At 37.1% G+C, this 26,325-nt stretch overlaps 1 protein-coding gene across 1 annotated transcript; it reads left to right on the forward strand.

Annotated features, from left to right (window-relative positions):
- Positions 1 to 368: 368 nt before the first annotated feature.
- Positions 369 to 24,062, forward strand: HNF4G (hepatocyte nuclear factor 4 gamma; the record flags this gene model as incomplete). Its single annotated transcript, XM_081111662.1, has 10 exons — positions 369 to 504; positions 4,275 to 4,446; positions 8,193 to 8,287; positions 11,373 to 11,479; positions 13,130 to 13,285; positions 16,475 to 16,562; positions 18,076 to 18,228; positions 18,357 to 18,593; positions 19,940 to 20,062; positions 23,941 to 24,062. The coding sequence occupies 10 exons, from the start codon at positions 369 to 371 to the stop codon at positions 24,060 to 24,062; spliced, it is 1,389 nt and encodes a 462-aa protein (XP_080967788.1).
- Between the last annotated feature and the right edge of the window lie 2,263 nt (positions 24,063 to 26,325).

Raw genomic sequence — 26,325 nt, forward strand, 5'->3', positions numbered from 1 at the left:
CTTCAATAAGATAAATCTTGGTTCAATTACAATTTAAAACCTGACACTCGATTCTCTTTTCTATGTTGAATCCTCTTAATGACATCATTTATTATCTACTGGAAATCAATCTAGGAAATCAAGTTAGTCCACTAAGCACTTCAGGTAAGGTGATTTCATGCAACATTCCAAGATTATCACAGGAAATTGCTTTCGTATGCCATAAAGTAAGAAGCCAGGAGCCGAGCTGGCCTGCTGAAGGAGCTTACAGCTTTACGGCTCCGCCCACAGCCGCTCTTGAGTCACTCAGTTACAGTTAACTTGGGGATATCACTCGCAGATTGAAACCCTGGCAGCCCTCACACAGCCTGGGCTTGTGGAGGCCTTGGATGTGTGTCTCTAAGTCAATGATGAGGGTATCGGAACCGATCCTGGACATGGATATGGCAAATTACAGTGAAGTTTTGGACCCAACGTATACAACCTTGGAGTTTGAAACCATGCAGATTCTGTATAATTCAAATGGTGAGTTCTCATCTGCTTATAAATATATATTTTTAAGTAAGTATAGTGGGAGAAGTCAGAGTGAGCTTTCCAGGGTGGTAGTCCCAGGCTTTACTGCGAGATACATTGGGACTCACATTTTAAAGCCATACATCTGAGCTTCTGGACTTCATCACATATTTTAAATTAATAATGCTCTGCCCATTTCATGTTTGTGATAGAAAAAGCCAGCTATGCTTAATAAAGTAACCTCAGAATTCTGTCATGGCCCAGTTAGGTAAAAAGAGTTATTTTGTTTACTGTAAATCACAGTAATAAGTAACATTGGCTGTAAAGTATATTTTCTAGGCAACATTTAGATGACAAATAGGACAGAGTTTCCATAGAACACTGGACAGTTTTCCTAGTTGCCCCCTACTTCATTATTCCAGTTCTCATTGCTGCCAGTGAGAAACTGCATTGAAAATTACTACCAAGTTTTTTCATTTCACACAAATATGAAAGGAAATAAAGGTTTATATTATAACCCCACTTGACAAGCTAATGTTTAGCTTCAAAAGCTCTTGGTATGCATCTACTGTAACATTTTAACTTTAAATAAGACATGAGTTGTTTAGGGTTCAGGTCTTTTTATAATACAGCTTACCATTGACTTTAAATTTATTTTTTAAGTAAAAATATTGTCTAAGATCAGTTATAATTGATAGAACTCTTAAAACCTAGTAATTATGTGTAGTGTGGAAAATGTGTGTGTGTCTGTGTGTGTCTGTGTGTTTAATTCAGAATTGAGAGTGTAACATACTCAGATTATCTTAATGTTCTTCCATGTTGTGTTATTGGTGGAACAAGTATTACAAATTGTCAGAAGAATAATTCTGAAATTTTAGCACAAAGAGGGTTAAAATGAACCAATAGTGCAAATCTTAGAAAGGCACTGTTTAGGTTCCTTATGTTTAGATTTGATGAGAGATATTTAACAGAGTATTATTTATTTCAGTAGAATCATGATTTTAAAAAAAAGACTATCGATTGCCAATAGTAGAGATAGGCATACCATAAGTATTTACTAAAATAATTGACTTTTCAAAATGTTTTTGGACTTTTTTCTAGTAATGTTGTTAATAACATATGAATATGACATTAAACTTAAAGCTGCGGAAGGAGCTCACAGCTTTAGGCTCCACCCACAGCCGCTCTCGAGTCACTGAGTTACAGTTCACTTGGGGTTATCACTCGCCTAGTGACCGCCTGGCAGCCCTCACACAGCCCGGGCTTGTGGAGGCCTTGGATGTGTGTCTCTAAGACAATGATGAGTGTTGAATTTTTTCGTATTTTCATATAATCATAGAATGCTGTCAATTCTAAAATACTTCTAGCTGCCTATTTCTAGTATCTATTTTGTTTATGTTACAAAAAGAAAAATTCTTACATTTGAGAACTATAAGTCACATGGTTAACCTTAAGCATGTTCTTATTATTTTTTTAACTTGATGAAATTATACATAACTAGAAGCCCAGTGCACGAAATTCATGCACAGGTGGGGTCCCTTGGCCTGGCCTGCAATCAGGATCAATCAGGTTCCTCGCCTCCTCCTTCTCTCGCCGCCACTGCACAGTTCCCTGCCTCCCCACCTCCCAGCTTCTTCCCTCACCACCTGAGTTGGCCCGCCACCCAGCCCTGGTTCCCCATCCCAGCCCGGGACCCGGCCCTGATCTGGTGATCAGGACCTGCCAGCTGGTGGGAGGGACCTGGGAGGTTGGCCACCGGCCCCAAGGAGGGAGCTTGCCCTCAGCCTCCCTGGGAAAGGGGCTGCATCCTACACCACCCACCCCCAGATCCCCATCCCAGCCTGGGGGCCCAGCCGGGGGGAGGGACCAGGATGTTGGCCAGCAGGCCCCATTGGTGATTGGGGCCTGCAGGCTGGGGGCAGCTCCTGCATTGAGTGTCTGCCCCCTGGTGGTCAGTGCGCATCATAGCAACTGGTCATTTGGTCGTTCTGTCATAGCAGTTGCTTAGGCTTTTATATATATAGGTTCTATCTGTCTACTCAAAAGTATTAGTAAGTGGAAAATATATGTTGTTACAGAATGTACTTGGGACATGACAACCATTCATTTTATCTTTTGTTATTTTGGAGATATAATAATGAATTGTTATGTTAATATTATACAATTATATAAATTAAAAATATTACCTTATATATTCAGTATCTTTTAAGTACATACAGATTTTTTAAGCCCCATGTAGTGTTTTTTTTTTAAAAAAAATAGATTTTTTTGTTGTTATTTAGAGAGAGAGGAAGGGAGAGAGAGAGGAAGAGAGAAACATTGATTGGCTTCCTCCTATACACACCCTCACAGGATTGAGCCAGCAACGCATGCATGTGTCCTGACTGGGACAATGTGAAGCTAACTGAGCCACACAGACCAGGGAGAGTACATACAGATTTTTAAAGATGTAGTCAACAACATTAACTCATTTAAATACTTAAGTAAAATCATCTGTGGATTTTTAAAGCCTCTTTCTTCATAACTATATAGTAGATCCCACTTTATGCCAGGCACAGTTCTTAGAGCTAGAGGCAGTGAATGAGACAGATAAATGCTCTGCCATCACAAAGTTTGTATTCTACAGACAGAGATGGATAATAAATGGGCAGACCATTACAGAATATAATTTAAGACAATAAATCAATTGTTATTTTTATTATTTTTAAATAATCAGAGTTCTAGGTTCTACTTGAAGGGAAGATGGGAAGTGACTCTGGGAGGTTCAGAGAATATTTCACAGAAAATGAGCGAGTAGAACAGAAACTGGAAAACCGGTTGGAAGATATTTGTGATGAAGAACTTCCTTCCAGGCAGAAGGAAAAGCAAGTGTAAAGGCTCTGAGATAGAAAAAGACTTTGGGGAGAAGAAAGGCCACCTTGCTGGTGGACAGTGAACAGGGTGAAAAATAGATAGTACTAGATGGTGGAATGGGAGAGGTGGGAGGGTCTCTATCCATGGAGCTTCAGAAGTCACGATGTTACTTACCTGTATCTAAGGGTTGGATGCAGAAGGCTGGTAAGATGTGGCTTTCTTATACCAGGTGCGCTGTGGGGCTTTGGAGTAATGAACAGTAGGGAGCAAGGATGAAAGGAGAGAACTTGGACAGAAGGCTATTGCATGACCCAGGGGAATGATTACAGTCAATTGGATAAGGGTGGCCATTTTGAAAAGGAGAAAAGTTATGGATTCTCTAAGTATTTTAAATACAAACTTTACTATTGGATTGGGTATGAGTGATAAGGAGAGAATCCATGAAGACTCGTAGGTTATTGGCCTTAGGTTCTGGATTATACTATAGACCTACATGGAAGACTGAAGGAAGAACATGTTCTAGAAGGAAAATCAAGGTGTTCTGTTTTTATACATTAATTTAAAATTCCTCTTAAATGTCAAAGTAAAGTTGTTAAATAGGTATTTGGGCATTTCAGCCTGATGCCTGTGGGAGACATTGGGGCTGGAGATAAAATTTGGGTCTGTTAATCATGCAGATAATATGTAATGTTGGACTAGATAAGCTGCCCTTGAGAAAGAGTGTGGTTGGGGGACTGAGCCCTGTAGTGTCCCAATGTTTAATAGTCAGAGGGGAGAATGGATGAAGACTGGTTCAAAGGAAGCAGTTTGTGGGGCCTCCAAGAAGCCTAGAGTGGACTGTTTCAAGCCTCTGAATATTTAGTTGGGTGATTTAGCTAGAAAAACTCAATACTGACTCAAACTCTACTCCACCCCCTTTTTTTGAACAGATAGTTCTGCCCCAGAGACGACAAGTATGAATACCGCAGACAGCGGGGTCAACTGTCTGTGTGCCATATGCGGGGACAGAGCCACAGGGAAGCACTACGGAGCGTCCAGCTGTGACGGGTGCAAGGGCTTCTTCCGACGCAGCATTCGCAAGAGCCACGTGTATTCCTGCAGGTACCCGAAACGCTCCTTTTAGCAAAGGCATCTGCGCAGGTGTTTCAAGAGGCATGCAAGAAGGGAACACAATTCAGAGCTTTTCTATTTCTGTAGCCCTCGGAGCACAGTCTGTAAGCTGCTTTAAGAATGAGGATGTTTGGGTGTGTGAGCAGGACGCGCGTTCACCAAGGTGGTTCTCTTTTATGAAATGTCCAGAGTTACTACAACGTATATAAAAAATTCCACATACTTATCACTCAACTTAGACCAACGTAGTTGTAGCCCGGTGGACACCGCCCCTGAAGGCTTTCTCTTTCTCCCCTCTCTCCCAGAGGTGACTGTTGTCGGAAGTTTCCTATCTTTTCCTGGTATTTCTTTATTGTTTTACCACATGTTCATATGCCAATAGGCATACTTAAATCTGCATTTCAATGGCTTCACAGTTTGCATCCTTTTTGAAGTATTGATATTTTTTTAAAATATGTTTTATTGATTATTTACAAAGAGGAAAGGAGAGAGAGATAGAGAGTTAGAAACATCGATGAGAGAGAAACATCGACCAGCTGCCTCCTGCACATCTCCCACTGGGGATGTGCCCGCAACCCAGGTACATGCCCTTGAGCGGAATCGAACCTGGGACCTTTCAGTCCGCAGGCCAACACTCTATTCACTGAGCCAGACCAGTTGTGGCAATTGGTGTTCTTTTAAGCATCATTGTATCTTGAGTTTTTTCAAATAAAATTATAAAAGAACGGATGACTTTGGTAGCATTTTTTTTAGCTTTTTAAGTTAATGGATGAATTTATATTTTCAGTTCTAAAATTTTAAATCTATTTCTTGTGCCACAATTTTGCCATTGAATTTAACATTTTATCTAAAACTATATGTATGTGTCCCACATTTCTAGTAGGCTGGCTTTTCTGTTTGAATATCTAGTCAATGTCATAGCACAGTTGAGGGTTAGATATGTCACAGTGAGTGTTCAGAATGACAGTTCTTGAGTGCAGATTGTGCCTGGGAAGAAGTTAATTCTTTTCCAGTGTGATGCCATTTGATTTCCAAGGGCGTGGAAAAGTTAATACATAACTCTCCAAATATTTAACTAGTATTTTCTAGTAATTTTTCCAGGAAACCTTAGTATGTAAAAAAATGTAAATCATTCACTTTAACACCTTTTTGGTAAACAAAAAATAATATTTAGATAGATCTTGCTTTTATAAACAGCAAAACTCCAAAGATAAAGTGTAGACCAATGTAGATTTCCAAAGTCATCAACAAAAATAAATACAAAATAACAGGTAAACAGTACTTTTTTGAGTCATGTGTTCTGTTAAAGGTGAAATCCATAGACATGAACAATAACAATCCAAACAACAAAATCCATCAAAAACTTTTAAGAATCAGAGTCTATCAGCAGCATAAAGGGCTTTCAAGATTTCCATGCTTCCCATCTGAGAAAAGTAGGAAAGAAGTGTTACCATAGCAACTTTTAGAAATTCAGAAAAGATTCCACCAACATGTAGAGTTGACTCACACTTTCTCGTCATGAGTATTGCTACCACCTTGGCCTTCTTTACATATTTTGCTCTTAAACAAATGCTACAATTCTCCATTTGGAAAATTGTTATACTGATACAAATTTAGGATCATAAAGGTTTTCTTGAAACTCACATTTTGCTGGTTTTAAATTTATCCGTTCTCTTAGATTTACTAATTTCATTTTCACTCTAACTCTTCCATCACACTGAAGTTGGCTTTGCCCTTTCAAGCACTTTAAATTACTGTCTCAATACTTCTCACATTAGGTTATTTATTATGGTTGTCTGTAAACTTGCATGTGTACCCTACTAGATTATAGTTTCCTTGAGTGGAAGAGATAGATAACATTTCTCTGTTTAATCCCTACACCAGGATCTTATACACAGTAGGTGCTTAATACATATGTATTCCATTTTGCATTAGTTTAATGTTAATTGAATGTGTTCTCCTGCTGTAATTGTTGGTAACCTGGCCCTCTCTCCTGAATCTCCTCAGCCATGTATTCTCAAATGAACAATGATTTTTTTCCTCATCCAGGAAGTATGTCTCTCTTCCAGCTCAGTTCATCTATAATAGGCTTTATACTCTTTTCATATTTAGTAGCCATTCATATTTTCTAGAAGAAATATTTTATATAGGTCACAAAATATATTATTTTATTCTCATCGTTCCTAATCAACCACAAGTAATCAGGGATATACATATGGATAATATTAAGCCAGAATTTTAAAGAAATGTTATTGCTTACTATATGTTTAATATTTGTCCCAAAGTCTTTAAAGTACATTCACATAACAGTCTTTTACAGCAAGCCCTCCCTATCTTCCAATTGTAAATTAACTGGGGTGAGTGTGAGTGGGTGTTCAATTACATTGCCAAATCCTATTAAGAATGGTGGACCTGGGAATCAAGCTTCAGGTCTAATTCCAGAAATGGTACTCCTTTTTTTTAAGTGCACAATTCAGGTTTTTTTTTTAGTATGTCCAGAGTTGCAATCATCACTACAGTCGATTTAGAACATTTTCATCATCCTATAAAGACACCTCTTACCTTTAGCAGTCACTACCCTTTCCCACCAACTTCCTCTCCACCGATATGAAGCACAAACTAGTCTATTTTCTGTGTCTACACATTTGCCTCTTCTGGACATTTGATATAAGTGAAATTATATACTATGTGGCCTTTTGTGTCTGACTTCTTTCGTTTAAAATAGTCAAGGTTCAGCCAAGTCCTAGCATGTATGGGAACTCCATTCCTGTTCATTGTTATTTATCATATCCATTGTGTGTGGGAACCACATTTTAGGTATCTATTCATCAACTGATGGGCATTAGGGTTGTCCTCACCTTTTAGCTATTAGGATAATGCTGCTGTGGACCCTTGTGTACAAGTTTGTGTGTGAACATATGACTTCTTTCTTTTGGGCTGATACCTAGGAGTGGAATTGCTGGATCATATGATAGCTCTGTGTTTAACTTTTTAAAAAGCTGCCAAACTTTCTTCCTACACAGCTGCAGCATTTTGTATTATGACCAGTGATGTGGGAAAGTTCCAATTTTTATGCATCCTCATCAACACTGGTATTGTCTGTTTGGTTTTTTTTCCTGATTAGAGGCATTTTAGTGGATGTCAGGTGACATCTAATTGTGCAGAGACTACTCAATGCTGTTCTTGGCATGAAATTGGGCATCTATTTAGAGTAAACTTTAATTGGATGTGAAGCACATTTAAAATAAGTTGAAAAATATTTACAATGAGAAAAGCATGAAAGTGCAAAGGAAGGAAGTTCTGATACAGTCTCCATTACACCGAAAACCTTTAGCAACAGGCAATTGAGATTTATATGTCAAAGATGCTTAAACTAGGTTTGGCTTTCATGACTCATGACAGAAATGACCATGCGCACTGTCATTCAGTTTTATTTTATTCTAAAGGCTACATGGGAGGTGAGGCTTTTGTTCCCATGTATGTGCTGATCATGGTTTTATGTTCGAAATGATAGCAGGAGGAAAGCTACAAATGTTCACAATCTGGAAAAGTCAGTTTATTGTTCTTTTTTTGTTTTGTTTTGTTTTTGAATTATATATGAGTGTTCAATTAATTGTTCTTATACATTCTTTCTATTGGGCCAAATTTAGGCATACTTATTTAAAGTCTGTTTCTTTGCTTCTTTCCATAAATAATTATCTGAAAAATTAATACATCTGTTTTTTTAAATATTATAGGTTCAGTCGGCAATGTGTTGTTGACAAGGACAAAAGAAATCAATGCAGATATTGTCGATTAAGAAAGTGTTTTAGAGCAGGAATGAAGAAAGAAGGTAAGATATAACATACTAATGATATTTAATACTATCAATGAAGAGTGTTATACACACGTTCTCATTTCACCATAATAACATTTTCACATGAGTTCTGATTTTTCTTAATGAAGAATCTGTGGTTCCTTGAGTTTAAGGATTTACCCGAGGAACTGACACCCAGTCTCTATCTGATGACTAAACCAAATGCCATTTTTTATTGCTGTGTTACACCTGTCAACAAAACTGTTGTCTAAGTAACATTCCAACATCCTGTTCAAAAAATAGATAGCCAATATCTATTAATCAGTTGAAATTATAACTATTTTTAAGCACATTTTTACTGTTAATAAGATTGAATACCTTTATTTTATAAACATTAACTGAACAAGGACTGTGCATGCATTCATGTATTTATTTAACAAATATTTATAATATTTATTGAGCACTGCTACTTTCCCAACACTGTTCTGGGTGCTGAGGTTTCAGTAGTTAACATAATAGAATATTTCTCCCCCTCTCGGAGCTTATCTTCTATTGAAGAACAGAGACATCGAATAAATACTCTATTTTAGTGTGAACAATTTCATCCTGAACATATTAAATAATCTGGTTATATTATCCTACATCCTAACTAAGGTTAATTTAGAAAGGTATTGAACACGTTTAAATGTTTGGCAGGGAATAGTCACTGTTAAGATTTATGCATATCAGTTTTTCCACATTCCTGTGCCGGTCATATACACAGAGATAGTTTTCAGAACTATTTCACAAACTATTAAGCAATCAATGGAATGAAATCGCTATTCTTTAGAAATGTAAGATGTATCAAACCTGTCTTGAACATAGCTAGTTTATTCTTTTGACACTCAATATTTTAAAGAGACCAAAGTTTCAATAGTTTTGTTCAGGTTGCTAGTCTCAAAAAAGAAGGCGAATGAAAGTTCCCAGAGTTAAAGGAGAGGCACTTTCCTATTTAGAAATGACTTATGCCTGCCCTGGCCGGTGTGACTGAATTGGTTGGGCATCGTCCTCTGCACCAAAAGGTTATTGGTTCTATTCCAGGTCAGGGCACATGCCCAGGTTGCAGGCTCGGTCCCTGGTAGGAGGTGTGTAGGAGGCATCGATCCACATCGATGTTTTTCTCTTCTCCTTTCCCTTCTCTCTAAAAATCAATAAACTGTTTTAAAAAATAGTTTATATCTAGTGGCATGTCAGATAGTTTATGGGTTGATTACATACTTTTCCCATCATTTTCATCCATCTCCACTTACAGATCACCATCCTTTATTTCCTTTAAGAGTTTTACCCTTTTTTAATATGAATTATTTTTTAAAATAGTGAAATTATATCATCTACTATTCACAGAATAATACATTAGTATTTTCTAAATACATTAGGAAGTAACTTTTGGATTTTAGCGTGGTTATATTTCCCTTATTTACAATGATAGCATCATATCCAGTTTAAGGTGGAAATGTATATAAACATGGTTTTCTGTTGAAAACTTTAGCAGTAGGAAGGTTACAAATGTCCATGATATATTTTAGCATTTTTTTAAAGATTAATAATGTAAGTTCAATTCATAAAAGCATAACTTACATTTTTATTTTTATCTCCATAAATGTATTTCATTAGTTTAGGCTGAAAGTCAATGACAATTTCTGCAAAAAAAAAAAAAAAAAAAAAAACGAGAGAGAGAGAAAGAAATGAAAAAAGAGAAGGATAAGCTACCAGTAAATAAGATTTTAAAATAAAATATTATTGATTTATTCCAACTTAAAATCTACTCACTCTTAAAGGCAAAAAGTTCAGTGTTTTCTCTTCCAAATTAATGAGTTGATAGTTAATAGTATGTTTTGGATAGATAGTAGATTTTAGCATAGAAATTCATGAATTTTTAAAATATAAAGTTGTTTATTATAATTATAATTTTAGAGAGAGAGGAAGGGAGAGAAAGAAAGAGATAGAAACATCAATGAGAGAGAAACATAGGGATTGAGCCCTCAACCCGGGCATGTGCCCAGACCAGGAATCGAACTGGTGATCCCTTGGGTCATGAGTGGACACTCAACCACTGAGTCACATTGGCTGGGCAGAAATTAGTGAGTTTTTTAAATAAAAAAAAAATAACTGCATTAAAAATTATGATAGTTCAATGTTTTATCCGCCCAGCAGAACAGGGCAGAGCATTAACTTAAATAATTTAGGGGCTACAGGACTTGTTTCCATCCTTTTTGGTTAACAGAGTTAATTTCAAAACCTCCTAAGTTTCGAAATCCAACTTTTAACATGTGACCTCTGTTCCTCTTTATGTGACAAATACACAAGTCAAACCTTTGCCCTCTATTCATCCTTATTAGTTTTAGGAAATTTTATTGCAAATTTTAGTTTTCAATAAGGAATTTGGGGATACACATTTTTCTTTCTCCCTCTACTGAGAAAAGGTTGATCTAGCTCTCTCTTAGAAGTCTTTTCTATATAATAGGGGGGCGGGGGGGTTCACCTTCCCAAGTGCTGCGTTTCCAGCCTCACTCTTCTCAGGAGAGACGTCCTACCTGCTGTGCCTTTGGCTTGATTCATGTTGTAAACTTTTCTAAGAACATTGTTTCCTAAGAGATCATAAGATTGCAATCTTAAAATCACCGCAACTAAACTAAATTTTCTTTCCATTTTTGCTCATGACTTAAGAAGAATAAGAAAATGGAGGTTTCCACTTGACTCATATCTCTGATAGTGAATACCCTCTTCTCTTTGACCTAGTCAGTCTCGTGGGCGATAGATACTCTTCCTCCAGTTACCTCACGGTTTTATTAACTTGAAGAGTTTGGAAAACCATCTTACCGAAATACAGCACGCCTGAACTGGCTGGCCCAGCACTTCTAACATGCATGCCATCATGAAATGCCAACAGGCAATATTTTTTGAGCTCAAGTGACAAGCCTGGCTCTGTCTTTAAAGGTGACAGAGAATGAGAAGTGTCTTCAGTCACACTTCTCTACTTTCCCAGGTGTTTTAGAAACATCCCTTCTCACTTTCCGTACTTTATTTTGTGACACGTAGTGAAGAGAAGCAACCAATAGACATTGTGATTTTTCTCCCCTAGCTGTGCAGAATGAACGTGATCGAATCAGCACCCGAAGAAGCACTTTTGATGGCACCAACATCCCCTCCATTAACACGCTGGCACAGGCAGAAATGCGGTCTCGCCAGGTACCCACCTCGCACTAGCATCCCACCCGCTTATAGAATCAAATGCACTAACACCCCGCCCTGCTTATAGAATCAAATGCACCAGCATCCCACCCTGCTTATAGAATCAAATGCACCAGCATCCCACCCTGCTTATAGAATCAAATGCACCAGCATCCCACCCTGCTTATAGAATCAAATGGCTGTTTAGGTGTAATGCTGAAATAATCTAACTTTTTTCAAATGTGCTCATTACTAACCTAAATCATGTTTATGCAAATTCAAGAGTTTTACTTTGAAAATATTGGTCGGACTGTTGACTTCACTGTGATGTATTCTGGACCAGTTCCTATTTATGAATGGGACAATGAAATGTATTTCAGTGGAGGGTTGTAAAATATACATTTGTTTACAAAGTTCATTTGAAATACTTCATGTGTGGCACAGTGCTCTGGGGGGAGAATCTCGTTTTCTTGGTTGAATGTGTAAAATCAGTTATCACAACTTTTGGGGAATTTGGTTGAGACGGATCATCAGAGCTTCTTTCCTTACAAACAGTTTCTAGACTCAAGAACTCACCTTGGCACCTGCTTTGGAAATAGGTTTTTTTAAGGGAAGAGCCAGATTTTGAAAAGCGCAAGAGAAAGTTGAAGTTTCTAGCGTGAGAATATCAGTTCTAAAGTTTTCATAGGACATTAGTTATCTACATAAGTAACAGTGGCTTTAGAATCAACTAAACAGACCCTTTCAGACAGTTTATTTTAACATTGCTTCTATTAGAAATGTTAGTGATATTTTTTCTATTATAAAGCAAATTATGAAATAGCTAACTATTAATCCAGCTCTATAATGAGTCAGTGCAACTACTTTCGTTTTTGATAACACAAGGGTAATACGATGAGGTTAACCTCACTGTTATCATCAGCATGGCTTGCAGATTACCTGATGGCCTATAAAGTGCTTAGAGAATGGCTTACGGGGAGGTGTGAGGAAGGACACACGAACTACAGAAAGACACGTACACACACATTTAGAAAGTGCAGAAAAGTTCATAACTTTCAGAAAGTCACTTCTTCAGCAGAAGGGCATTTTGAAGCCACTTATATTTTTATAGAGTTTAAAATCATATAGAGTTATAAAAATTGTTATTAGATTAAGCTAAGTCAAAGGTTGGTTTCTTGATTTTATTTCTATGGGTTTCTATTTAGTGCAGAACATAAATCGTCTTCTTTCTCATCTAAATCCTTTCTCCCAGTTTGTTAAACTTTATCCACTATAAATATTTTCAACAAATTAAAGATGGATTTTTCTTAATGGAAATATCACTTTTTAATGAAAAAGGAAACCACATAGCATATTTCATATAAATACTCTGTTATTTCTTTGTATAGTCAGTTTAGATTATGGCACTCCCCAAAAGTTGGGTAACTTTTTCTACAATTGTGTTTATTAAAATAAGATAGTGCTCCCACAGTATGTGCTATGCAGGGAATGTTTTCAATTAAACTTGTACTGAAAGGTATTTCAGTTCTCAATTTAAAAATATTTAGCATATTTCAAGATACTGTGACAATGATAGCGCCACTTCAATGGCATTCATAGAGAAAAGAGGAGTATTGGTTATGTCTTGTTTTCAATGAGAAGTTAACATAATGTTCTTGTTCATGCTAGATGTCAGCCTCAAGCCCTGGTGTGAGCACAGACATAAATGTGAAGAAAATTGCAAACATTGGTGATGTCTGTGAATCTATGAAACAGCAGCTCTTGGTCTTGGTTGAATGGGCAAAATATATCCCTGCCTTCTGCGAGTTACCGCTGGATGATCAGGTAGAAGTTAAAGAAATTCTGAATGCTTAAAAAAACACCACACACCTGTTTTTTTAACTTTGCCCAGTTTTTTGTGTTCTTTTAATTATGTTTATAATGGATTTACCCTATTTGACAAAGGTGAAGTTATCTCATGAGAAAAAGATTGGTTTTCTTATCCATTCACCTCCTTGTTCTATCAGAGGCACAGCTGTTTAACTCCTATTTTAGGTCTTGCATATTTATTGACTTGATAAAGTTGAGCAGGACAGTTATCCCTTCTTGGAGTGTAAAAAGCTTAAGTGAGCCCAGCTGGTGTGGCTCAGTGGTGGAAAGTCAAGCCATGAACCAAGAGGTCCCTGGTTTGATTCCCGGTCAGGGTGCATTCCCGGGTTGCTGGCTTGATCCCCAGTAGAAGGCATACAAGAGGTAGCCAATGGATGTTTCTCTTGCATTGATGTGTCGGTCTTTCTGTCTTTATATCCCTCCCCCTTTCTCTCCCTAAAAAATAAAAAAATCAATTAAAAACATACATTTTTTTAAAAACTTGAGAGAGATAGCAAGTAACTGCCATTGTGAGACAAAGGATTGCAGAGCAAATGCCTGGGACGTAAATGGTGCACTATTGTGTCTGGGTATTTAGTGAAGGAACCTGTGAAATTTTTCAGAAATTCCAGGCCACTCTAGAGGAAACCATACAGGTGTATTAGTGTTTTTGTGGGCACATTGTACAATTAACATATAAAATTTTGCCTTGTATATTGACAATTTTATTCAAGCATTACTGTATAAAAATTATATGTCTAGCAAAAAAATCTGTAGAATCATGCTCTGAAATCTACAGAGAAATCGAGAAAATTCAGATATAATGATTTTTCCTAATACATATATTGCCATGCTTTGTCATACGTGCATTAAGACATTTTAATTATTAGCTAAAAGCTTTAGTTTCTTAATTAGTCTATGAAGATTAGATTATTAGTTTCAGATTCATTTTGAACTCTTCCATCTAAGCAGTATATAATATCTTGTAGATGCAAATAATTTGAAAATTTCCAATTCCTGCGCATTGAATAAACCAGGATATGTAGTTTATCTCGTGTATATCTTACATTCTCTGACCAGTGTTCTTTATCACGGACACACAAAAACAAAAACAATAAAAGGGAAAGGTGCAATTGTTTAAAATTCAAAGGACAAAATATTTATACAACCAGAAAAAAAGGAATCATAGGAAGTTTAGTTACATTTCTAGGAGAGCGTTACGCTTGGTGACGAAAAAAAAAAAAATCTTGTGAAATCTGAAATCATTCTCAAAATGTTCTGTAACTACCTTCCTGTTATGAGTCATGGTTATTGACATATCATAAAGATAGCTTGGCTCGGAAGGTTGTTTCACGGTGAATAATGCTAAATTGCTAAAACCTCCTTGTCTCACCCCAAGCCATATAAGTAGGGTTATGTTATTTATCAGTTTTATATGTTTACTATCACTCCTCTTTAAAAGTTGCTGACTTAAGATAGTGATTAAAAAAGTTGGGAAATTGAATTCCAGTAACCTGTCAGAAAACAATTTTTCTTTACAATCTCAGACTTTAATATTAACAATATAGCATTAATAGCCATGGCTTGCCAATGTCTGTTGTGGATAAGACACTGGGGCATTAGCTTTCAGTTGCCTTATACATTAGATTCTTGTACTTAATGCTCTCAGGAGCTCTGTGCCATAAGTTTTATAACTTCCACATAACAGTTTTCAAAACTGAATTCTACATCAATTCACTCAGTAAATTCACCCAAACGCATGTATTAGCACTAGGGTTCAGTTTTAGGAACTGTGAGCATTCAGCAAGTAAAAATTCAGATTGCATCATTTTTCTCATAAAGTTTACCTTCTATTTGGGAGAGACAGACAATAAAAGATATACAGATTATGAGTAAGTTGATTCTAGGTGGGGATAAATCCTGTAGAATGAGATGGGATGAATTGTTGGACAATGACTGGGGGTCAAGGGGTAACAGATACTTTAAATTGGGGATCAGAGAAGATTTTTCCTGAGACCCGGATGACAAGAAGCCAATCATACCAAGATCAAGGAGAAAGACAGCCTTCTGGGTACAGAAAGAGTATCTCCGCAGACTCTGAGGGAGGCAGAGATGTTGCAGGGTGCATGGGGACAAAGCATTGCGCTATAACCTGTGCGGCCTTGGTCAAGCAGTTTGGATGATATTCTAAGGACAATAAGAAACCAGTGAGCGGTTTTCAGCAGAGGAGTGATATTAAGTGATGATTATTTTACAAATCTCATCTTGGTAGCTCTGTCAAGAAGGACTTAAAATGGAGGAACTTAGGATGGAGGAACCAGGAAGGAAGCAAGAATACCTGTTAGGTTCTTGGAGTATATTGTGAAGGCCAGGGCAAGAAAAGCAAAGGCTTTGGCCTGGGTGGTATAGGATTTGCTGGGCCATTAGAGAAGAATCAAACTGGAGTCCTGTTTTTGTCATGAACAAGCTTGTTGGACAAGGATGAAGATGTTGGAGAAGCATTACTTTGAAGTGTTAAATTAGAAACGCTTCCTGTTATCTCTAGTGGTGATATTCAGTAGGCAATGAAGTATATGCATGAAACTCAGTTCAGAGCTTAGTGCAAGGAATTATGGGTTCAGTCTTGAGTGTGTTAGCAGTCCGACTCACCATTCTCATTTCACCATGTCACAGGCCCTCACTTCACTCTTGTCTATTCAGTTTATTATGTGTAAGAGATTGTGATTTACATGTATTTTCTCATGTAATCCTCATGTCTAGAATTTGAAATTTTATTCCCTATTTCTACTGGGTAGATAAAAACAAATGAGTCCTAACCATAAATGGTTGGTTTACCCAAGATCAGACAGGTAGTACGTGGCCAAGCCAGAATTTGAACACTGCTTGGTTTGATTTTACTTCATTCCAGAACACTTAGTTGTTCTGTTGAATCTTTTTGTTTGTGTGTGTGTTTGCTGACATTGACTCATTAGTTTTAGAAATTTTGAAAAGTTAAACTTTATGATATTCTCAAGTAGAAAAATAGAAGGCTTACTGATGGCAACTATGAATATTATAGTTTGTTAAATAAATAAAAAAAGTCTTAGGCTTAACGAACTCATGTGATACCATCTGTTAATCATCATATTTTATCATTAATTGTTCAACTTGGAATTTTTCATTAAGGTGGCCCTGCTGAGAGCTCATGCAGGGGAGCATTTACTGCTCGGAGCTACAAAGAGGTCCATGATATATAAAGATATTTTGCTTTTGGGTAAGTTGTTGTTGTTTTTTTTTAATTTAAGAAAAAAATCTGCCTGCTTCATTCTTACACAGGATCTATTCTGTGTGTCCCGAGCGTTCTGAGACACTGACAGATGGTGCTCCCCTTTCACAGACTGGGTCTAATTGATATCCTCACCCGGGTCCTGTTTTTCCTGCTTTGATTGCAGGGAAGTTCAGCGTGCGTTCAGGGTGTATTAAGATGAAAAGTAAAGAAAGCTGTTGCTCAATGAACAGACTCTTGAGTCTCATTAAATCATCAGGACAAAGAATTAATGATTTGTGCAACCATCTTAGGGAGTCTCAGTGTTGTTTCCCATTCTTCTGTGTCTACTTAGTAACTATAATATAGGTAATTGTAATATATGCTATTGGGTACATTTTTAATGAGCATGTGTATCTCCTATGATATCATTGCCCATGATATGTGCAACATCCCAAGTTAAAAATAATTTGGTGACAGTGTCTGAAAATTTCTGATGATTCAATAACAGTGCCAGAAGAAGCAGAAGTAGGGAGGCGGGTGGAAGGGAAGGTGAGTGGAGAAGATATGACACAAAGGAAAAGCTTTTGTCCTCATGAAATCTCCAACCTCTCACCCTACTTAACTTACATAGATTTCCTATAGAAAGAGTTAAGATCTCTCTCATGCTTATTAGCTTTACCTTTTCCTGGCTAGTATGAAATGATTACTAAATTGTTTATTCTATTTATGTGATAGATATTTTTGTCCCCAAACATGAATAAATTGAATGTAATATAATAATATTTAATATTTATCAAGCACTTATTATGTCATATGCATTGCTGTACGTACTTTTTGATATGTAGATCAGCACTATCTCATTTAATCCTCACAATAACCCTAAGGGATAGGTACCATTTTTCAGGTGGAGAAAGTTAAGCTGAGGTTTCAAGGTTAGTGAGGGATAGAGCCAGGATTCTAAACCACATAATGTGACTGTAGAGACCATACTGTCAAATTCTATTAAATGCTCTGTTGCATTTAGAGGACCCTACAGTACCTTTCTCATTATCAATTGGAATAAAACATATCTACTTAGGTTTGTTAAAAAGTTTCTCAATCGTAGTCATACCTACATATACCAACCCCACTAAAGGATGGTGTTTTTAATCCACTCTAAGCCAGAAAGATTCTTTGGGCTTTGAATTAAGCTGATTAATGAGTAAGACACTGGTAGAAAACTGACATAGCGGAAAGCTAATCATTATACTTTGCTTCTCTCTTGTCAATTATTAGCTTGTTTATTAGCCTGTACTTTAGTGTTATCAACAGTGACTGAGGCTATTAAAATGCATGTGATCATATTATCAATGTTATTGATCCTTTAAGTGTTCTTAAGTTTTTCTAACGTAACACTACTGAGAATTGAAGTACTATTATTATTAATGCAAGGGAAGGCCATTTAAAATATTGCTTTGTAAAAATTTAAGCAGTATCTGATAATTTGGGGGCAGGATGACTTTATTATTTTTCCCCCCAGGAAACAACTACATTATTCAGCGCAACAGCTGTGAGGTCGAGATCAGCCGCGTGGCCAACCGGGTCCTAGACGAGCTGGTCCGGCCGTTTCAGGAAATCCAGATCGATGACAATGAGTACGCTTGTTTGAAGGCCATTGTATTTTTTGATCCAGGTTTGTTCCCAAAGACCCTTTAAACAATAATTATAATGAAGATAAGACTACTTTTTAATATTGGAACATTTGTCGTCGCACGTTGTTAAGATCCAATCTTCAGGCTGCCCTCTCTGTTCCTTTGCCAGATGCAAAAGGGCTCAGTGACCCCATGAAGATTAAGAACATGCGGTTCCAGGTACAGCTGAGCCTGGAGGACTATATCAACGACCGGCAGTACGACTCCCGCGGGCGGTTCGGGGAGCTGCTCCTGCTGCTGCCCACGCTGCAGAGCATCACCTGGCAGATGATCGAGCAGATCCAGTTCGTGAAGCTCTTTGGGATGGTGAAGATCGACAACCTGCTCCAGGAGATGCTGCTGGGCGGTGAGTCTCTTTTACTTGTTCGCATCCCACCTTGTACTTCGAATAAGTTTGTCCCTTTTATTTTCTGTCTGTGACAGAATGAACTCAATTTCTTTTTACATTTAGAAAGTCTGCAGTACCCATTGGATGGGGACAAAATACATGAACGCAACGAAACCCCCATTCTTACTAGCCTCCACCATCTAACTCCTCACGGTCCCAATAACCTCAAATTTCAGGTCCTTCAAATGTGGTGAATAGCATTATATTTCCTATTTGTAATAGTCCTTGAAGTATCATTGTATTTTTCTATGCCTTTACTCCTTTAAAAACTCAAAGATATCAGAATTGCAAACTAACCCAAAATATATGTGTATATGCATATATATACACATATATGTGTATGTGCGTGTGTGTGTATATATATGTATATATATATAGTGTCCCAAAATTCACGCAAGAAGTAATTTTGATAGAAAACACAGGTTTATAATTAAAAATTGTAAAATTTTTATTGATTCATAAAGTATACAGTATAGGGTTATGTATGGAATAGCACATCGGGTAAATGGCCTCCATGGCTTTGCTGGCACATACGCAAAGCCGTGGTCTTTGTTGGTCTTCCTTGTCCCTGCTCCTGGGCCATAATTGGTACTTGGTAATGCTTATCAAATTGAAGGGATTGAAATCAAAGGGCAACAGATACTAGAATATGATTCAATAAACCAAGTAAAATTAGGCTTTTATTTGTTGTTGTTGTTGTTGTTGTTAATGCTCACGCAAAATTCAAATCTTGCGTGAATTTTTGGACACCCTATATATATGAACACTTTGCTTCTGAAATAATTAATTGACACAAGACAATGAGAAGGGAAAAATGAGATTTCATTACTGCAATAAATGCCAGGAATAGTTAGGAAAGTTAGGAAAGCATTTTGATCTAGATTAAATTTCCTGATAACATCGCTTTATTTTATTTTTAGTTTTCTGGTGCTTAATGTGTCCCTAATGATGTCTTCCTGAAATAAAAGTTGTTTATGCTATTAGGGCGACCCCAAATACTATAAACTTGAGGTAAGTGATTCTTGGAATTGCCTTAACAACAGGCAGCCACCCTAATGATTCCAGGAAACATCATACAAGGTCCATTATTAATAGACAACATAATATGATACAGCATTCATCTAGCCAGTGTACAGTGAAAGCTGACATTGTCCTTAATACAGCAGTGGTTCTATTAATTTATTTTTGAACTCCCCAAAAGCACTTTGCAAAAATAGCAATATTCAAGTTGTCAATCAAAAGATTTGTTCCAAGGTAAACTCGCCATTTCTGATTAAATATCACCATCTTTTTATCTTCTGTAGGTGCTTCCAATGACGGCAACCATCTCCATCATCCGATGCATCCACATTTGTCTCAGGACCCATTAACTGGACAAACCATACTTTTAGGCCCCATGTCAACACTGGTTCATCCAGACCAGATCTGTAAGTATGTGGGCTTCTTTTCAACCATAAATTGTCCTAAACTTAATTACTTGAGAAAAAGAGGAATTGGGGGAAAGAATCTGTGCGTACCCAGAACTGCAAGGTTTGGGTGTTATCCTCTCCAGGGCACCACTGTGGGAGACTGTGACATTCAGCAGGTCACGTCTTCTCCAGGCATGAGTTTGCTCCCTAAGTGGAGATACAGTACCTCAATCTTTCTACTTCATGGGTTTGGGAGCAGAAAAGAATATAGAGGCAGTCCCAGCTCTGCTGGTCTGCAGGCTTATAGAAATAATTACGCAGGCTGGGGCCATGCATAGAAACCCGAATAATCACTGGAAAATTATGGTTACTTGTGAGCTTTAAAAATGTCTATCATATCATGTTATAAGTCAATTATACCTCAGTTACAAATGAACAAAAATATCTGTCAAAACATTAAGAACCCTTTTAACTATACGTTAGAAAAATATAGGGAAGTTTGAAAAACAAAGTAAATTAAAAAAAATAAATATGGGGAAGTTGAAAAATATAGTAATCCTAATATTTATTTTGTGCACCGTAATGTAAAACATTAGAAACACTGAAAATTAAAGTTTTACTTCTTTGTAAAAATTTTAAGAAGCATAGTTTACACAGTATTTTTGCTTCCTGCTCCTGCAACTTGTAAGAGCAAGTGAGGATTTTTCTGTGCTTTAATGAATGTTGCTCTTTTGAAGTTTGGATCAGCTTCTAACATTTTATCCTTTGCATTTTCTTTTTTCCCCCTCCTTTTATTATTTTTTTAAAATTACAGTTTATATTTAATATTATTTTACATTAGTTCCAGGTGTGCAGCGTAGTGGTTGGACAATGATATACTTTACAAAGTGTTCCCCCTGATGTTTTCAGTCCCCACCTGGCACCATACAGAGTTATAATAATGTTACTGACTATGTTTCCTGTGCTGAGTCCTTTGCATTTTCTATGTCCTGAAATATGTCAGAGAATCCATTTGATGTGAAGTGTTTTTGCCAGTTGCATTTCCCCTGGGGCATCGTTGTCCTTGCCAACACAACCAGCCCCCTCACTTACGCTGAACGCTGATGAGTGTCCTTCACTAAGGTCCGAGAAGCACAGTTAGGGTCTCAAACAGCAGTCCTGCACGCATTCCCACCGTCAGCTGTCTTCTGTCACTCCACTCATGTGCAATTGGAATTTTGATTCCATGATTATCACTTTTTGTTTCTTTGCTGCACTTGAGTCGTTTTGTATGTGTGTGGAGTTTTTTTTTTAGCCAATTCTCTTTCAATTGTCTATTTTTGCAAAATGTCACGTGGATTTATCATTGGGAGACACGGAGGGAACTCCAATGCACACTCTGTTGTCAGTGTGTGAATTGAATAAAATATGTGCCAATGTGAACAAAATACGGAAATACGGACAGAACGAAAGGCGTGATGCCCTAGGTCACTGATGACAGGACATCTGTTACTTAGGTGATTACTGGAGACACATTAGCAGTGAAGTTCCTGGTTATGCGGTACTCACAATTAATTGGGAGTTACCAGGCTAAGGACACTTGGCCATGCTTTCTGCAGGACTGGTGCCATTGGCTGTGCTGACTGAGATTCGTGCACATCAGAATTGTGCACAGTGAGGGCTGCTTGGGCAAACACTTTGAAACTAAAGTAATTATATAAATACTAAGGATTGTGAGTGGCTCACTTAATCTGATATCATTGCAGATTTAACACGATTCTATAAGCTGTCCTGGAGATAATAATCCCTATTTGACCAAATATCAAGAGTTACCACTGAATTGATAGTAATTATCCCAGATTTACCTGTGATCCATCGCCTGTGAGCACTAAGCCAGCTACCTCACTGAGATGCCCTGAGTTACGGTGATGCCGTGGTCATGCATGCCTGTATGACCCGCTGAATTGGCAGCAGCCGCTCAGATCTCGTTATAATGGTGTTTTACGTCAGTGTTCAAGGAAATGTAACCACTCAGTGAGCACCACCCGACTGCTACCTAGCGGCCAGAAAAGTAGAGGCCACAAAAATGTGTGTTCTCACATCTCCCCTGTAGTATACAGGCATTGGTCGACCTATGCAATTGTGTCTAAAACAGAAGTTCTTTGAGTATATGACAGAGGCGGAAATGAAATTGTTAGAAAAAGTACCATTTTTGGAGATAGGGTGGCACAGTTAACCTGCGGGTCCCAGTGTGCTTGGAAGTGATAATTTGGGGACCATCCTTGCAAAGCAGATGTGACCATTTTCATGTCACAGGTGGTCAAGAGCCAAGAGAGGCAAGCTCAGTATCACACCAAAATACTCGGAGTTGTGTCTCTCCAAGTTCAGTTATTCATAAACTTAGAACATTAACAACACATTAAGCATTATAGGCATCAGCTGGCGAGAAGGTTGAACAATTCTGCTGGCGGTTGAATTCTTTACTTTTTAATTGCCAGTTTTCTAATAGTTTGCAAGCATGCTGTTGCCTCTAATATTTTTAGAATCTCATCATCACATTTTTTCCCCTCTTTTGACAATATTTATAAGACTCATTTAAAGGAAAGCTTTGCTTTGCTTGTGCTCATTTAGAATAGTTTTAATCCAAAACAAAACATATACATAAACACAGGAAAACTTAATTTGTGCGTATTTTCTTGGTGTTTTAGAGCAGGCCTCTGCAGTTTCAGATCCACCCTAAGAATCCCAAAATAAATTTTTAAGGCAGTTTGTTTATTCTTTTGTCAATTAAACTATCTCAAACTGTTGTTCCTAAGTAATTGCTAATCCATAGTTAATAATACCAAAGTTATTATAGTAAAGATAACCAAGCAAAAAGAGTCTGTCCTCGTATTTGTATAGAATTTTTTTCAAAATTTTAAGTAACTGTTTTGGAGGAAAAAAATCTATAAAGTTTGCAATGCTTCAGTCTGATCATCAAATATTTTCTACACTGTTGAATATATGAAATAATAATGAGTACTAAAGTACTTTTGAGTTTTTAAAAATTACAGAATAGCTCCTAGATCATTTTATAATATGAAAAAAGTTTGCAGTGGAAGGAAACACTATTCTAAACCGTGAAATAACTAGGTTTGCTCTTTGCATTGACAGGGGCAGTGACAAACAAGAGCAATTATAATAGAATAATCTTGATGTGACAAAGCCAGTATTTTTCAGATGCCTTTAACTACAACATAGATTTCAAAGCACTTGAGAAGTATCTTCATTTTAAAATGTCATCTAATGAGGTCGAATTAGTGGAAGCCAAATCAAACATATTTTATTTCATGTGCACTTTTATTACAAAATTATAACACTTGAGATCTAAGATTTGAAAAAAACACTAGCATTCTGTTCGTTCTTTTCATTAACTTTTTTCTGCTGGGTGTGTGGGAGAATCAGATGCTCACAAATGCTATTAAGAAAGACAGACCACACCTTAAAAGGATTCTTTAAGGTTTTCAAGAATGATCTGGTCCAATAGAAATCTATTTGGTGAGGTGTAGGGTAGAGGAGCACCTTCAGTGGTATGTCAGTGAGCTGATAATCTATAGTAATAAAAGGGCATTATGCTAATTAGACTGGACGTCTTCCAGATGTCCTTCCTGATGAAGCTGGGGCCAGAGGGAAGCCAGCCCGGGTCCCGGGTGCCTGCTGGCGGGAAGCCAGTGCCGGCAGCCCAGGGAAGGAAGGCCTACTCTTGCACGAATTTCCGTGCATCGGGCCTCTAGTGTTATATAAAGCACTACTTTATGTGTGATCTTTAAAAACACACGAAAAGTAAAACAATGTGTATTGGTGTCATGCAGGACTTAATGGGATGATGGGTCAGGGTGACTGTGGCCATCACATACAATTCTCTGATTCTTTTTTAGCAACTCCTGAAACCCCACTCCCTTCCCCACCACAAGGCTCTGGACAAGAACAATACAAAATTGCCGCAAACCAAGCTTCAGTCATTTCACACCAGCCTCTCTCCAAACAAAAGCCATTGTAAGGATATGTTTACTTCTGAACAGCACTGCTTCAATGTGAAAAATTATCAGTCTTGAAAATCTCAGGATATGCTTTTGGCAAACTCTTAGCCAAGGCTTCTTCATGGTGCTGTTGTAAGATGGTAACCTATTTTCTTGTTTTTATACTCATTTTGTTTGTTTTTGCTATTGTCTGAAACCTTCAGTTGCAACCATTGTATATCTGAGTTTCCATACATTTATACCATATGGTTTTCCCAGCTCCCCTAGCACCGGGCCGTAAGCCATGGAATCTTATGTACCATTTCTATTTGTTGCCTTCATATTAATTTAAATCTGTAAATAATTGCTTTAGGGTGATGTTATGCAGAACTAAGTGTTCGTTTTTGACTGAGAATATTATTATATCAAATCCCAGATGAATATACATTGAACCAAGTTTTTAATAAATAATAAATTTTAAACTTGCAAATTAGAAAAACAATAAAGCAGTTACTGTAAAATCGGGCATAGTTCTTTGAAGAACAATTCCTCATGGACATCCTGTGGCTAAGAAGTGTCTTTGGGCCACAGTTAAATATACCTATTTTCAGTTTAGAAAAATATAAATAGCCATTCCAAGGATGACTGTGTATTCTTTCAGATCTGACTGTATTTGAAGATGTATGTTAAGATAAAAGGTGTTAGTTTGTGCAGATAGGTTACAGGTTAAACTGTAAAAAAGAAATCCCTAAAACAGTGGCTCCACCAAGAGAGGCATTTGTGTCTCCATCCTGAACAATATCCGGAAGTCGTCATCCATTGAGTAGGACTTGGCACATACCCACATCCAATCCCCAGGGAGACTGGGAGGGGAGGAAGAAAGCCTTGTGCCAACCAAGACTACAACTCGGGGAGACATATTGGGAGACAAATTAACCATCCACCTATCACACACGTGTTGCCTCATTTAGTCCTCACAACAACCCTGAAAATGAGGTTTTACTATCTTTCAGTTATAAAGAAACCTTTAGCCTAGGGATTAAATAATGTAACCAACATTCATAAACCTGGAGAGTAGGAGAGCTTCATTTAAGCCAGGGTCTGGTTGACTTTCATGAGAATAAATCTTTGGTGTGGGATGAAAAATGTGAGTTTCTTGCTGTGGTTTTTAAATATATGTAATTGACTATTGATGGAATACTATCAGTCATGTTACCTATAACACATATTTACATGCAAGCAGTGAGTGCCAAATTTTGGCAGCTTGATAAGAAACCACTTTTGTACTTTGAATAAAAGTCTTACCCCTAAAATAATATTTTAAATAAATTAAAGAAAATAAAAGATACACCAGGTAGGTTATCGCAAAAACAGAAGCAAAATGACTAATTTATCAGGTTTTCAACAATCCAGCAACCCAGGGATATACTGAATGCCTAACTCTGGACCGAGAAGCACAGTTCATTGGCGCCCTAAACTATTTGATATCATCTAAAGCTGGAGCTTCTTGAAAAACAATGAATGATGGGTTGTCTGTAAACCCATGACCTTTCTCTCTCTCTCCCCCAGCCTCCTCTCTCTGTCTGCAGCAGGCAACAAACATTTGAATAATTATCAGTGATACAAAGAAGTATCCCAAGCTGAAAGAGACTGACTTACATGATAATTTCAGGACCTTTCAAAGTTTCTAAGCTTATAATGGTGTAACCCCCAGTTACCCTACAAATAAAAATGTTAAGTAACCCATTGGCTCTTAAAGTGAAATTGAACTCTTAAAATAGAAAATGATTCCTTAGAAGCTATCATTGGTTAAATAGAATCAATAAATTCTTTCAAGAGCTGGTACCTTCATGTCACTGGGAAATCTTAGAGAGAGAGAAAGAGAAGAGGAAAGTTTTCTTACACTGCTTAAATATTTACTTTGGTATCTCTATGTGATGAATAAGAATGTTTTTGATTGTTATAAATACAGATATTATTTGTAGATTTCTGCTTACTTTTTTGTGTTGTTCTCTTAGAATATATTAAAAAACTTTAAAATATAAAACAAAGACATATTAGTAAACCCTTTAACTTATCTGCATGTATTTACTAAACAGTTATGTTTTACAAATTATTGCCAACAATTTTGTTTTAATAACTGTGGTCAGGGACTTTGTAATATATTTTTGTATACTTAACTGCCAACAGTGCTTGATGAGAGGAACTGATATTTTCAAAATATTGATAAAGTTATTCCTTTTATATAGCACAATACTTTTTTCATGTAATAAGATGGAATAATTTATTGTGAAATAATGATTC

The sequence above is a fragment of the Myotis nattereri genome (assembly GCF_964212035.1).
Source record: "Myotis nattereri genome assembly, chromosome: 17".
In the NCBI taxonomy this organism is placed as follows: domain Eukaryota; kingdom Metazoa; phylum Chordata; class Mammalia; order Chiroptera; family Vespertilionidae; genus Myotis; species Myotis nattereri.